The sequence below is a fragment of the Colossoma macropomum genome, unplaced genomic scaffold (genome assembly GCF_904425465.1).
Source record: "Colossoma macropomum unplaced genomic scaffold, Colossoma_macropomum, whole genome shotgun sequence".
In the NCBI taxonomy this organism is placed as follows: domain Eukaryota; kingdom Metazoa; phylum Chordata; class Actinopteri; order Characiformes; family Serrasalmidae; genus Colossoma; species Colossoma macropomum.
In genome coordinates, this window is record NW_023494787.1 from 39,778,513 (window position 1) to 39,793,881 (window position 15,369).

General features: G+C 37.8%; 2 protein-coding genes across 2 annotated transcripts in view; both read left to right on the forward strand.

The window, feature by feature from the left end:
• The window catches only part of LOC118804952 (cytosolic phospholipase A2 gamma-like), a 29,596-nt gene extending 27,828 nt beyond the window's left edge, over positions 1–1,768 (forward strand). Inside the window, exons 9-12 of the mRNA XM_036565543.1 lie at positions 475–549; positions 1,080–1,234; positions 1,312–1,483; positions 1,593–1,768. Of these exons, the coding sequence (XP_036421436.1) occupies positions 475–549; positions 1,080–1,234; positions 1,312–1,483; positions 1,593–1,768 (578 nt within the window). The remainder of the gene's footprint in view (positions 1–474; positions 550–1,079; positions 1,235–1,311; positions 1,484–1,592) is intronic.
• A 5,531-nt stretch (positions 1,769–7,299) lies between these two features.
• On the forward strand, positions 7,300–15,103 carry LOC118804953 (IgGFc-binding protein-like). Its single transcript, XM_036565544.1, has 9 exons — positions 7,300–7,379; positions 7,512–7,562; positions 7,707–8,050; positions 8,149–8,731; positions 10,270–10,892; positions 12,509–13,076; positions 13,171–13,373; positions 13,535–13,903; positions 14,834–15,103. Exons 2-9 carry the CDS (start codon positions 7,520–7,522, stop codon positions 15,101–15,103), a joined length of 3,003 nt encoding a protein of 1,000 aa, XP_036421437.1. The 5' UTR covers positions 7,300–7,379; positions 7,512–7,519.
• The last annotated feature ends 266 nt before the right edge of the window (positions 15,104–15,369 follow it).

The window sequence follows — 15,369 nt, forward strand, 5'->3', positions numbered from 1 at the left end:
TATCATGCCACATTCAAAGTCATTGCAAGTCACTCATTTTGCCCACTAACCAATCCTGGAAACATTATACTGGCTGAAGCTAAAAGTGCTGCTGTGCCTTATTCATACAACCCACAACAGTCATATTATGTGTGGGAATGTAAAACTTATGTGAAGGTGGTAGATGAACCTGGTAAACCAGCAACTCAGCATAAAGGACTGCCAGAAGAGCTGGGTTAGCTTTCCAGTGTAAGTGTGATTCAAGGCCAATATATGGTGTTTCTTTAAACAGGGTACCATATATGTGGCCTTTTCCCTTGCCTTCAACAATATATGTGGTTTTTTACATGTCTCAGCTGTGAAAGGGGTCATTTTATTACTTTACCAGTGACTGAGGTCTGGCATAAATGCAGAATATAGTAGAAGTCTTGGGCTGTGCATCAACCTAGTTGTTGTTGGTATTTATATTATTTTTTTTAAATATTGTTTTGTCAGATACTGCTGAATGCATAACAAAACTTTTAACCTGGACCTGGGGAACAACATACAACTTTCTCTACAATATGAAAGGTAAGAAATTAACCTTCATATGAAATTATGAAATTAATCTTTGTTGTGGTGCTGTATTTGTGAATCTCACTATAATTTATAATTTATAAGTACCTCCAATATATTTAGACTATAATATGGTAAAAACTATAACTTTATTGTTTTGTACTGCATAGATACATAGATGACACATACTACATAGAATATAAAATACTATACTGTAATATACTAATTAATAACCTCAGTGTGAGACAGTGTCACGTTTAAAGTCACTGAGCTCTTTGGTACAACCCATTCTACTGCCAATGTTTGTCTATGGAGATTGCATTACTGTGTGCTACCCCCTTTCATACACCTGCTGAGTGTGGTTTAAACACCTGAACACAATAATTTGGAGGGGTGTCCACATACTTTTGGACATATAATGTACATTTTATCTTGTAGAAGTTTTAGAGTGACAGAAATGATCCAGGCATTGTGTCGGTGAATAAATAGCTTAATAAAACAGGGGAGAGCTTGATGAAATATGTATTGTTTCACCGTGTCATCAGTGGAAGAAGTTGACCCCAGTGTTCTTCACTCAAAGACAAGAGAATATGAGGATTCAGGAGTCTTACTCAACTCACCCTATTTCTCAGTGCTGAGAAAAGAACGAGACATTGACCTCATCATTTCTCTTGATTTCAGTACAGGGGATCCCTTTCAGGTACTACACACACACACACAAAGTATATATGTACAGAAGAAAATTGAGCATGTACAAGAAAATATGTTTCCCTACAGACAGTGGAGGATGCTGCTAAAATGTGTGAAGAGCTACACATTCCTTTCCCTAAAGTCACTAACATTGATGATGCCACTCGGGAAGCACCACAGGACTTCTATGTGTTTGAGGGTTCCGGTGAAGCTCCAACTGTGATTCACATTCCTCTTTTCAATGTTGTTAACTGCAATGGTAACTATGGCATACTGAAAAAAAGTCATTAGATCAAAGTTCCTCAAACTTTGAGAAGAAGTAACAAAAATGACACAGTGCTCTAAACAGTATTTTTTTTTTTTTTCAGGAGACATTAAGGAGTGGGAGGAAAGATACAGCTGGCGTAAACGAGAATACAGTCTTGATGATAGCACAGGTCTTATGGAGAAAGCTTATTCAAACATCACAAACAACAAGGGAAACCTGATCAAAGAGATTAAACACGTCATCGAAAGGAAGAAAAGCTTGGATAAACTTGATTAAGTGTGGAGAAGAACACAAGGATTAGTACTTCAAGAAAATGTGTTCCAAGGTTGAACAATCAGTAAAGCTTAATTAAAACAATAGTTTAAAACACTTGTATTAACTTTTACTTCAGAATTAACTAATCATGACTAAACCAATGTAAAGTGTATCATTAATGAAAACATTAACATTTACTTTAAAAGACATATGTAATCTATTACATCTTACCCAACTACTCATGAACAAATCAGGAATTCAGTTCCTTTGTAGTGAATGTTCTACGTAGACTTATCCTTCAGAGAACATCCTCACAAATTAAGACACATATGAGCTTCTACATTGTCATTAATGCTTCATGAAATAATTATTTCTTTTAAGAGTTATTCATTATTTGTTACTATATTGATCTGGATTTGTTAATGTATGTCAACTTTATGCTACTGAATATGCACAGTATGCAAAGTATATTGTCACTGTCTAAAATAACATGTATCTGCAACGTGGTAGCTTTACAGGATAAGCCAAAAATTTTCTTAACTTTTAATGTAATGAAAAGCTGTTTTATTGAGAAATGTAAAGGGCACAATGTAAAGGGCACCGCTGTGTTCAAAAGATGTACAACAATAAAAATCAACATATGATATACTAATTGTTTCATTAATTCAGTTGCTATATTCATATATTATATTCGTATAATATGTTATGTTCATTCAGTCTTTGTGAAGTCTTGCTGCTTAGCCTGTTTCTATGCTTAGTAATTGTTTCCTTCTCACTCTCAGATCTGTATTAAACTATATACCATTTATTAGTTTTTGTCTCTTCATCACTGGTGTAAATTCGTAGCCAACCCCCCCCACCCCAAACTTTTTGAAACTCTGCAAGATATTCTAGTCGTGGGATGGTTGTCAAAAAGAAGTGCATAGCTGAGTTCCAAAAGAGCAGTCAGATATCAAATATTATATATAGTTATGCGCTGTAAATATATATATATATATATATATATATATATATATATATATATGTATCATCTTTTTTGGAAATGGGGTTGTAATAAATTAATATAAAATACACAATTAATATAAAATTCTTAGTGTGATCTACATTATATATATATATATATATATATATATATATATATATATATTGTATTGTTGTTTTGTTTATTTATATTAAATATATTGAAAATATTTTTCTATAATATTGTGAATGTAGATCACACTAAGAAGTTTATATTAATTGTATATTTTATTGTAATATATTACAACCCCATTCCCAAAAAAGATGAAAGAAAAAGTGTATTTTTTTTATATTTGCCCATTTTGAATTTGATGCCAACAGCACGTTCGAAAAAAGTAGGCACAGGGACAACAAAAGGCTTGTATAGTTGGATAATGCTAAAAAAAAACACCTGATGGTTGAGTGGCAACAGGTTAGTAACATGATTGGGTACAAAAGAGCATCCCAGAGAGTCTTTCAGATGTAAAGAAGAGGAGGAGTTCACCACTCTGTGAAAGACTGCACGAGCAAATAGTGTAACAGTTCAAGAATAAGATTTCTCAATGTAAAATAGCAAAGAACTTTTGCTTTTCATCATCTACAGTACATAATATCATTAAAAGTTTCAGAGAAATCACTGCATGGGCTCAGAAACACTTCTGAAAAACACTGTCTTTGGAAACAGTTTGTCGCTGCATCCACAAAAGTTAAAACTCTACCATGCAAAGAAAAAAACAATATATAAAGAGGACCCAGAAATGCTGTCACCTTTTCTAGGGCCAAGGTCCTTTAAAATGGACTGAAGGGAAATGGAAAACAAATCAACATTTGAAATTCTTTTTGGAAATCATGGACACTGTGTCCTCCAGGCTAAAGACCACTCAGCTTGTTATCAGTGCACAGTTCAAAAGCCAGTATTCATGATGGTATAGGGGTGCATTAGTGCACATGGTATGGGTGACGTGCACATCTGTGAAGGCACCATTAATGCTAAACGATATATATACATGTTTTGGCAACATATGCTGCCATCCAGATGACATCCTTTCCAGGGAAAGCCTTGCTTATTTCAGCAACACAAGGCCAAAGCACATTCTGCATGTATTACAACAGCATTGCTCCGTATTAAAAGAGTCCGGGTGCTAAACTGACCTACCTGCCGTCCAGACCTGTCCCCACTGAAAACATTTGGCACATTATGAAATGAAAAATATGACAAAGGAGACCTTGAACTGTGGAGCAGCTGAAATCCTATATAAAACAAGAATGGGAAAACATTTCTCTTTCAAAACTAAAGTAATTGGTCTCCTCAGTTCGCAAACACTTACAGAGTGTTGTTAAAAGAAGAGGTGATGCAGCACAGTGGTAAACACGCCCCCGTCCCAACTTTTTTGGAATGTGTTGTTGGCATCAAATTCAAAATAGGCATATATTAATCAAAAAAACAATACAATTTCTCAGTTTCAACACTTGATATGTCGTACTATTTTCCTTTAAAAATATGGTTTACATGATTTGCATATTACACATGATAATACATGTTGCATTCTATTTGTATTTACAGTCTACACAGCATCCCAGCTTTTTTGGAAATGGGGTTGTAATTGTAGGGTAACTAACCTGTTGACATTTTTTCCTTACCACATCATGCATGTACACTATGAATTATATACAGAACTTATATAAAGATGAATATATATAGACCTTTCTGTGTTGGAGCTTTCAGAGGCATTCCTATGGTTCCTATCACCACCACTGTGAACAATTCTAAATGGTAAGTTTCTGTAGAACAAGGTACTAATTTTCGTGGCACATTATGTGAAGCTTCGCATGACTTTATAACAGCATAAACACTTCTGTGGGCTGAACACCCTTCATCACTGTTGCTACAGCTGAGTGATGCAGTAATCTTTTCTGCACAATAAGGTAAAACTTAACTAATGTACTCTTTCTGTCTAACCTCACATTGTCAGGCTCATGAACTTAATCAGGAACAGATTTAGCTTACAGCAAATATAAGATTTCCTGAGGGGAAAATGCTTACTGCATTACATTAGGCAGGGGATATTATCTGATAAAAAAACACTTAGGTGTGAAAAGACCATCAAAAGCAATACTATCTGATCTGCAATAACAATACAGCAGCAGTTCTTTGAAGATAAGTGTATCATTGTGAGTTTTTTGCATTTAAAATATAGCGTGCCATGATATGATAAAACTGATGGAGGTACCTGAGGTTACCTTTTTCTCCTTTAATGTGTTTAAGGTCAGTCATTGTGTTGTGCTAGATTGTGAGAATGAATCATTAGAAGGAAGTTTTCTTGAAGTCATATAGGCAATGCCAGAATAGCTCAGAATAACATACACATGAGCTTATAACAGAACACATTCTGAGCAAAGAAAAAGTGCCAGGCCACACCTAGTTATGCAACCTTGCTTATAGATTAGTAAAGAAGAGGTTATGTATATGCACAAACACATATTTCAATTAGCTTATTTTGGGACAATCTGAATATAATTCTGCACATACTGGAGTAATTCTAATGTATGAGGTTGATTTTGCGTTTACATTACACACCATTCAAGTCAGTAAAAGTTATGCTAAACCTAACCTATACAAATTGTTTCTATATTTTAATACAAATACGCCCAAATATCTACGAACCTTTCTGAAAAGTCACACAGAATTGGGACTTTTTATTAATAATCTAAATGAATATCTGCGTATTGAGTGTGACTAATCATCTTTTATTAAAAAGAGTTGAATGTCAGGCCACAGTAGCGTTCTTGCTCATTACTCAGGGTTTCTGACCAGTTCTGGAGATTTTATGCAGGTTTGGTAAAACAATAATATTATCTTTCTATTTATTACACCACCGTTTAAAAGAGTCACTGTTCAAAAGTTGTCATAGGTGTATTTATTATGATTTATTTGTCATTTTATGAGGCGACCACTATACACTACAATAGGTTTCTGCTAATTTGTGTGGAGGTGTGAAAAAAAAGTCTTAGATGTGTACAGAATGCTGAACAGAGCTGTGCTTGATTCTGTAATGACTGAGCAAGCTGTAAAACACTGAATATATTATAATATAATATTCAGAGTGTTTGACAAGTGATAGTCAAATCTCTAGGCAGATAACTTAAGTAAGAAATTTAAGATATTTTATTAAATATTTCCTGGTGCCTAGCTTATAGTTTTTCAATCTACACTGTAGAAGTTATTATTGGTTAAAATAAAAGCAATTATTTAATTGTATTACAGCTGTCAAACAATCACTTTGAGTTTGAAGAGAAATAAAAATGGTCCTCTTTTCTTTCCAGTTTCCACTGTGAAATTCTGCATTAAGCATTTTTGGAGACACACATGATAAAGAGGAGCAGCCAAAAAGCCTAATCATAGACATGTACATAGCAGTTGCTCTTACACACATGCATACTTTAAAGGTTCAATTGAAATAAAAAAACTAAATCAAGATTTTAGTTTAAAACATTCCAGAATAAACTAAAATTATCAACAGAATCTGAAGAAATAACAGTTTTGATGTTAAGACGTTTATGTGTTGTGTTGCAGAGAATTTGCATGCTAACCAGCTTGCCCCAGCCCGTCCTGTCTCGTAATACCACTTTGTACCTCAAGAGGCATTAGTGGGTCACTATAGCATAGAGTCTGCCATCAGTCCAACGTGGGAAGGTGAAGAAGTAGCACGTCCACTCCGGGCAAGAAACCTCAAGGTAGAGGTCTGCACGAGACCTTTTGGTACCACTCCCACCCGCTCCCACTGAAAATCAGTATCATTTGGCCTGCTCCAACCCAGCCAGTTCCATTAAAGTGAACTCACGTCTAATATTTCACACAGTCTATTCACAAATACATTATTCTTAGCTGAAACAGCACAGTAGTCATGGTCATCAGGCTTAATGTAAAGTAGCTTCACTATATGGCATTTATTCCCAGTAAGTACAATGCAAGAATTAAACCGCAGAATGATTATTTTTGGTGTTTTTGCTGGGCTTGGCATTAGATTTTTTTGGGGGCAGCGATGATTTGTAATTATTAAAAGACGTTAACAATGTATTAGATAATCATTAAGTTGATAGTTATTGTGGCCTCTTGTTATAAAGTGGCTTTCATGAAGTGTGGATTATCTTGTGTCAGCACCTCAGCGCACCAACCACTCATACATTGTTTATGGTATGATGTACATCCCATTTATGTATTTTCCTTTTAATTTTCTACTTTTACTTCCAATTGTCCATAATTTTAGTGACATTAACCTTCAAAGCATAGCTGAATGTCGATTTGCATGTGTACCTTAATATCTTATCACCCACTGGGTGACTCATGTACGTGCTCCTGCTGTAAATCTTGTTAAGTAATCAGCAGCTCTGCATACTACATACAATATTTATCAAAAGATAAACCAAGTGCTAGCGTAGGTATAGTCAGTTCACATATAGAAACTATGGGCACGAGGGTTTGACTGTGGGGTTTGTCACATGCAGGTTAAACAAAATGCACATGCACTGTTGTACCCTAGCTTTGATTGGCTGCTAATTCAGTCATCCAAAAGAATATAAGGCTGTTGCAATTCAACCTAATCAGACTGCCTTCTGCTAGAAGACTCTTAAGGTATGCACATATAACATTGCTTCAGATTAAAATATCTTTGCATTCCTGGGAGAAAATATCTGGAAGAAGTTATGAATGATGAAAAGTTAGAAATATATTTTACATATTTAATTTTAAAACCCTTTGTCACAGGCTTGAAGATGAAAGACATTCTATGTAATGTTGCTTTCCTACTGCTGTTCGGTAAGTCCAGACCAAAAACCAGAAAGTAGGTTAGGTCACCAGAAATCAGTACAATGTGTTCAAATATAATTTCTTTTATTATGTTTTATTTGCCGTTGTATATTTGAAACGTGATTTCATATTAAATGAATTTTCTCCTTCTAGCATTTTGTGCTAGCAGTAGCATCACATGTCAGAAGGGTGAAGACTGTCAACTGAAGGCCAAATCCGAATATGCCCAAAGTTCACCATCTGCTCACATTGGAACCTGCTTGGTAATGGGTGACCCACATTACCGCACTTTTGACGGTGATTACTACAACTTCATGGGCAACTGCACCTACATAATTGCCAAGAACTGCCATGTAGACAGTGAACACCCAGAATTTGAGGTCACGACCAAGAATGAACGCAATGGTAACACACAGAAGACTGTTGTTGCTGTGGTCACTACTGCAGTCTATGGCAATAATATCACCTTCATCCGCAATGAGAATGGGCTTGTGAAGGTATGTGTTTTCCATTGATCCAAATGTTGTGTAGAGCTGTCTTTGCTCTCAAGATCTGGATCATTCAGAATTACTTTTTCATACATGTTTCATTTCAGATCAATAACATGCTTTGGAACCTTCCAATCTCTTTGAACAATGGCCGAGTGAAACTCCAGGCAAGTGGCCTCTCGGTTACTATGCAGACAGATTTTGGTCTGTCAGTGCAGTACGACTGGGACCAGTTTCTGGTAGTGACTGTTCCAAACAGCTTCATGGGAAAGATGTGCGGCATGTGTGGGAACTTCAATGGCAAGAAAGATGACGACCTCACTACGTCCAGTGGTTCTTTGGCGAGCAGTATTACAGCACTGGGAAAGAGTTGGAGGGTTCCAGGTTTACCAGGGGATGCTTTCTGTCATGATGAGTGTGCGGGACAGTGTCAGAGTTGTGAAGGGGCCTCATGGTTCCAGCTCATGAATGCAAAGTTGTACTGTAGCATTGTCACAGCTCTCACAAAAGGACCTTTACAAGAATGCAACAGTGTCATTGACCCCAGTATCTTCTACAATAATTGCCTGTATGGCTATTGTGCTGGCAAAGACATGACAAACTTCTTATGCTACGCTACTGAAATGTACACCGATGCCTGTGAGCGAGCGGGAATAAGAGTCTATAACTGGAGAAGCCTCCTCAATTGCCGTGAGTATGATATAACCAATAAGAACTATGTGCCTCATTCACCAATATCTTCTTAAGGTCTTTCCTAAATTTGTTCTTAAGAAAGGTTCTAAGAAAAAGTTTATGTCAGATTCATGATGTGTTCTAAAACCGCAGAAGTGTTTGCACCTTTGTGCTCTTGAGTGTGTGTCGATTCTGTTCTTACTTTAGAACAAATCCCAAATAAGATAACGTTGGTCAATGTCAGAATCTTCATGAAAACTGCGTAAGTGGGCTTTAAGTAGAAATTTCTTCTGGTGGTGAATGAGGCCCTATGCCTTAAATCACGTATAAATGCAGGGATGTCCTATCTTATCTGTAAAGAGCAGGTGTGTCTGCAGGTTTTCATTCCAAAAAGCCAGAGCACACATGATCAATTGTTTAAAGACTGAGAACAACTGTTTAAACAAGTAGAATCAAGTGTGCTTCTGCTTATTTGGAACAAAAACCTGCAGCCACAGTGGCCATTTGCGGATAAGATCGGACAGCCCTGTTTTAATGAGATATTTGTGTAAAACAAAATAAAATCTCTCTGGAAGTTTAGAAATGCAGCCATACATACTTCATTTTTAATGGCAAGATAGAAAACTAATTAGGACCAATTGCAATCAGGGACGTCAGAACAAACAACATGGTTATTAGGACCAATCACAGTCACAGGGAGGTTTCAAAACAAATAATGCTGTGATGAGAACCAACTACAGTCAGGGGAAGGTCTCAGAACAATGTGGTGAATAGGACCAGTCACAGTCGGGGGGAGGTCTCAAAACAAACAATTCCATGATTAGGACCAGTCACAGTCAAGGGGAGGTCTTAGAACAAATGACACTGTGATTAGGACCAATCACAGTCAAGTGGAGGTCTTAGAACAAATGACACTGTGATTAGGACCAATCACAGTCAGGGGATGGTCTCAGATCAAAGGACACGGTGACTAAGGGAGGTCTCAGAATAAATGACATAGTAATTAGGACCAATGACAGTCAGGAGGAGGTCTCAGAATAAACAACACAGTGATTAGGACCAATGACTGTCAGGGGGAGGTCTTAGAATAAATGACACAGTGATTAGGACCAATCACAGTCAGGCGAGGTCTTGAACAAACAATGTGGCGATGAGGACCAATCACAGTCAGGGGGAGGTCTCAGAGTAATTAGGGTCAAACTTTGTCAGGGGGAGGTCTCTGAACAAACAATACAGTGATTAGGACCAATCACAGTCAGGGGAGGGTCTCTGAAAAACAATGTGGTGATTAGGACCAATCACAGTCAGTTGAGAAATAATTCAACTTCCTCAAGTAGAAATTCTGTTGAACAGACTGAAGACTTTTTGGGACATTTAGTTCTCTTATATTTTTAAGTATTTTTACTTATATAGTCACATTTTTAAACATAAAATTAAAAAATTCAACTTTTGTTTGTGTTGCTTGTCCATTTAATAAAAATTTGCTTATCAGAATGACAGAAATTGTGTAAACTGTGTTTTTGATAGAAAAGTAATCAACTGCTTCTTCTGTTTAGCTGCTCCCAAATGTCCTGAAAACAGTCACTTTGAGTCCTGCGCCTGTCCTGCTACCTGTGAGAATCCCACTCCATCTGCTGAATGCAAAGCTAACTGTGTGGAGGCCTGCGTCTGTAACGATGGATACCTGTGGAGTGGAAACATGTGTGCCCCTAAGCCTCAGTGTGGCTGTATGTACAGCAGTGGAGGAGAGCAGCACTATCTACAGGCTGGACAGTCCATCTGGGCTGATGACACTTGCAGCAAAAAGTGCACCTGCGACCCAAGCAGTGGTCAAATTGTGTGTGAGGCTGCTAGTTGCCCAACTGGATCAGAATGCAGTGTTGTTAAAGGGATCAGAGACTGCTATCCATTTACTCAAGCAACCTGCAACATCTACGGCGACCCCCACTACAACACATTTGATAACGCCACCTATGACTTCCAGGGTACCTGCACCTACACCGCCGCTCAGGGCTGCCATCTAGAGGGAACACAGCTCACTCCGTTTGCAGTTGTAGTGGAGAACGAGAAGTGGGATGAGATCCAGCTCACTCCGAACGTCTCAATGGCCAAAGTGGTTGTGGTGGAGGTTTATGGCATGACCTTAGTGCTGCGGAGAAACCAGCTTCATCAGATAACAGTGAGTCCAAACTTAATTACAGTATGTACAATTGTATTACCTGTGTTGAAAGAATTATGCAGTGTTAATGGATAGGGTTTTTAGGAGTGTGTGATTGTGTAATGTAATGACTTGTTAGTATCAATAAATTCAATGTCATAATGCCACTAAGATAGACGTAGCAATTTACCTGCATGAGACCTAGCACAATTCCCACAACATCCTGAACAGAAGCTGATATAGCACAAGGGAAACAAGGGCGTCTTCATTTTGGCCAGAGAAGCTGGATATTTCTGCAGTGTGTTTATTTACAGAATTTTATTGGCACAAATCACTCAAGAGAAGCATCAAAAGATGCCTCATCAATGCATAACATTGATGTAACATACAGTTGTTTTGACTGCTATAAAGTTTAAAATGAATAATCTGAGCATAGTAAGGATCTTTGTGTTTGTACTTTACTGTATTTTTGCATTTTTTTCTGTTTTTTTCTGCACTGTTTAAGCTGAAGCTGAACATTACAGCAAAATGAATCGTAACAAATGTTGGGCACTTTGGGCGCTACAACGTAAGCAAGTAAAAGTGTATCCAGAGCTGTAGGTTCTGTGATCCAAAGTGCTCAGTATTGTTTAAACTTAAGATTCAAACATGATAATGTCTCAATTAACCACATCTCGCACTCAGTGTACGTTAAGAGTATTGCATCTTCAGAGTGTCTGTTGTGGTGGCACAATCAGTTACAACATTCTTCTTGGTCGTTCATTTGCATGAAGTTCATCAAAGTTTGATGTGTCAGTTTAATGTCATCTCTCACCACGTTAAAGCATGCTGTATTTGATATGAATTATCCTAAAAATTCAAATGAAAATAAAAGCATATCATTTTGCATGACGTTTTGAGTGACATTTTGCATGATGTAAAATTTTAGGACCCCAATTTGAAACATTCCCACTGCTGTGCAAAACCGCCGCAGTATGATCAACAAAGCGGAAGGTTTCTACACGGCTTCTGATTTGACCATATATTGATTGTAGTCCACTTTTTATTACAGATCTTAGATTTTATGTTGTTTCCACTTTGTCCTTCACTTTGTCTAGTAAAATACAGCCAGTCTATACATGTGTGTGTTGTAGAAGGATTCTGACAGCATTTTCAAACACAGTGTCTGGATGCCTGGAATCAGACCTCAGCTCTTTTTCAGGGGAATCAACTCTTTTTGGGATCGACCCAGCTCAAATATACCCAATGTTGATTTTTACACATTTCCACCTTAAATTATCTTAATTGTGAGGTACTAAGCAACCTGAAGGGATGAGAAACCTCAAACTTTCTCCAAGGCGCACGCAATTCCCCATGACATCTGTGTCATAGAGTAGATACCTTGATTGGCCAGCAATGCTACAGGTTAATAATTAGGATTCAAACTTAGCTCCTAATGATAGAGCACAACATTGGAGTCTGTATTACGATTAAGTTATGAAACACATGGAAGTCTTAATTGTTTGCTAGTACTTTACAAAAGGCTAGGAGACTACAGCCCTTTGAAAAGTACAGACTTTTCAAGAAAGCTATTTCACTGATGTGTACAAAATATCATGAGATTACATTGTGATGGTTTCCCATCTACACACTTCCAGATTAATGGTGTCCTGACCAACATTCCTGTGAGTCTGGACAATGGAAAAGTGACGGTCCAACAGGAGGGCTATCAAAATGTAATCACTACAGACTTTGGCCTGAGAGTCGCCTACGATATGGTTTATCATGTTAGCATCACAGTCCCTGGCAGCTACCAAGGAAAGACGTGTGGACTGTGTGGAAACTACAATGGTAACAAAACTGATGAGTTCTTGCTGCCTGATGGTAAAGAAACCAAAGACATTAAAACATTTGGTGCTGCGTGGAAGGTGGCTGTTCCCGGTGTTGTGTGTGACGATGGCTGTTCTGGAGACTTCTGTCCAAAATGCCCTGCAGACAAGAAAGCTGTCTTTGAAAAGGACTGCAGCATCATTACCAACCCTGAAGGTCCATTTGCTGCCTGTCACAGTGTAATTAACCCTGAGTCCTACTTCAGAGATTGTGTCTACGATGTCTGTGTTGGCGATGGAGATCATCACATGCTCTGCCACAGCATTGCTGCTTACATGATTGACTGTCATGACTTTGGAGTTACTGTTAAGGACTGGAGAACGTCAACATTTTGTCGTACGTATAAATCAGTGTGTATAAGAGGAGTAAAATAAATTCATTGTGTAATTAATTCTTCAGTTATTTACTGAATTCAATTTCCTTTTTTTAGCTCTGAACTGCCCTGCCAACAGTCACTATGAAATCTGCGCTCAGTCATGTAGCACACCCTGTCCTGGCCTCACTGAAATCATCAACTGTGATGTTCAGGTCTGTGCTGAAGGCTGTATGTGCGACTCTGGATTCTTTAACAATGGGACGGGCTGCATTAAACCAGATCAGTGTAGCTGTTATGAGAACGGACACACCTACAAGGTAGGATTATTTTGCCCACATAATGTGAGAATGTAAGAACTATTTTGTCTATATAATTTGGAAATCACTGCTCAAACCACAGTTGATCAAGTGAAGGCATGGTCTGCTTTGATATATAAAAATCTGTTTCTCACTCACTGTCCACTTGTTCATTTTTGCAGATTGGTCAGTCTGTCATCACAGATGATTGCCAAGAACGTTTGACCTGTCTTCCCTCTGGTAAAGTAAAACATGAAAGCATCAAATGTAAGAGTTATGAGGCCTGCCAGGTTAAGAATGGTGTTCGTGGATGCTACTCAAAACAGTGCCTGTTGGAGGCTGGAGGTTCCTTCACCCTCTTCAGTGGAGAAAGTTGGACCGTCACATCTATGGGAGCTTATGAGTTAGTGAAACTGTGTGATGGCGCTGCTGTTGCCGAGTGGTTCCGTGTGGTGGTGGAATTAGAATCCTGTGGCCATAACAGTGTTGCATTTGTGTATGTCTTCTTTGAGGACACCTTGATATCTGTGAACAGCGAACAGGCAACTTGGGTACGTCTCAGAAAACGTTTTACACTTTTCTCTTGCATGTCTTTAGATATTTTAGCCAAAATCAAGTTTGCACAAGTTTCTTCTACACTCTCAAAAAAGACTTCAAGGAGTCTTCAAGGATTCTTTTGTAAGGAAATGGTTTTGTAAGGAAATGGTATAGAACCATGAAGACTCAAAGAACCCTTTGCATGATTAAAAGGTTCTTTGCATCATGAAAGGGTTCATTGGATTGATGAAATATATATGCATGAATGTGCTATAGACAGTTTTTGAAAAGGGTTCTATATAGCACCCAAAAGGGTTCTTTTATCATTACAAGCCTGACACCATAACAATAGAAGAACTTGTTTGGGTGCTATATAGAAGCATTTTCAAAAAGGTTCTGTAGAGAAACATCTATAGCACATTCTCCATCAGTCTGAAGAATCTGATTCATAATGTAAAGACTCATGCAAAGGGATCTTTGAGTGTTCATGGATCTATATAGAACCATTTTCTTTACTAAAGAACCCTTGAAGAACCATTTTTTTGAGAGTGTAGTCAATCAGCCAGTGTTTGGTGTTAGATTCTTTAATTTTGTACTTGAGCTACAAGGCTAATGAAGCAAATAATCAGTGGAAGCTTACAGCCACTAATTTAACATCATGCAAACTGCATACCTGAATCAAGTGCACACTTTCCTCAAACCATGCAAATTACTAACCAGTCTCAGTTTGCTCCATGCTAACATAGTGGCTATTAGTTCATTGTACAGGAACCACATTAGTCTTGTAGTTTCTATGCAATACTAAAGAAGCACACTTGGGCACTAAACACGTCTTGGTTGATTGACTAGATTTGGAAAATGTGTGTTAATCAGATTTTTAGCTTAACCATAACTGAAGTAGTGTAAACCAGCTAGTTCTCATGCGGCATATTTCTTTTTCTCAGGTCAATGGAAAGCCTGTAACTCTACCCCAACAACTAAAGAATGAGATTGCAGTGCAGTGGTCCGATAATGCAGTCATCATTGAAAAGGAATCTGGAATTACAGTGTCCTACAGTCTGACACAAGGGGTCACCGTGACTGTGAGTGAAGAATTGGCAGACAAGGTGTGCGGCGCCTGTGGAAGTGACACCACACCATTCACTGTCCAGAATCAAAACCTGCAGAAGTACATGGCTTCATGGAGAGCGCTTGACTTTTCAGGGTCTTGTTAATGGAGCAGTCATATTCATCAAATTTAATTTGCCAAAAAGTGTCTTTGTACTTTGCCATAGAAGAACCACTTTTGGTTACCTAAAACTCTTTCAGTGGATGTTTCTTTAGAGAACTGTTTTGGTAAATGGGATATGTGAGTGTGAAGAACCATTTTTAGAGTTTAAAGAACCTCCACATAAAGTAAAGGCTGTAGGAAGAACCCTTAAAGTAGTATAAAGCTTTAACCTCTGTATATACTTACGTAGACCTAATCAATGCTATACCT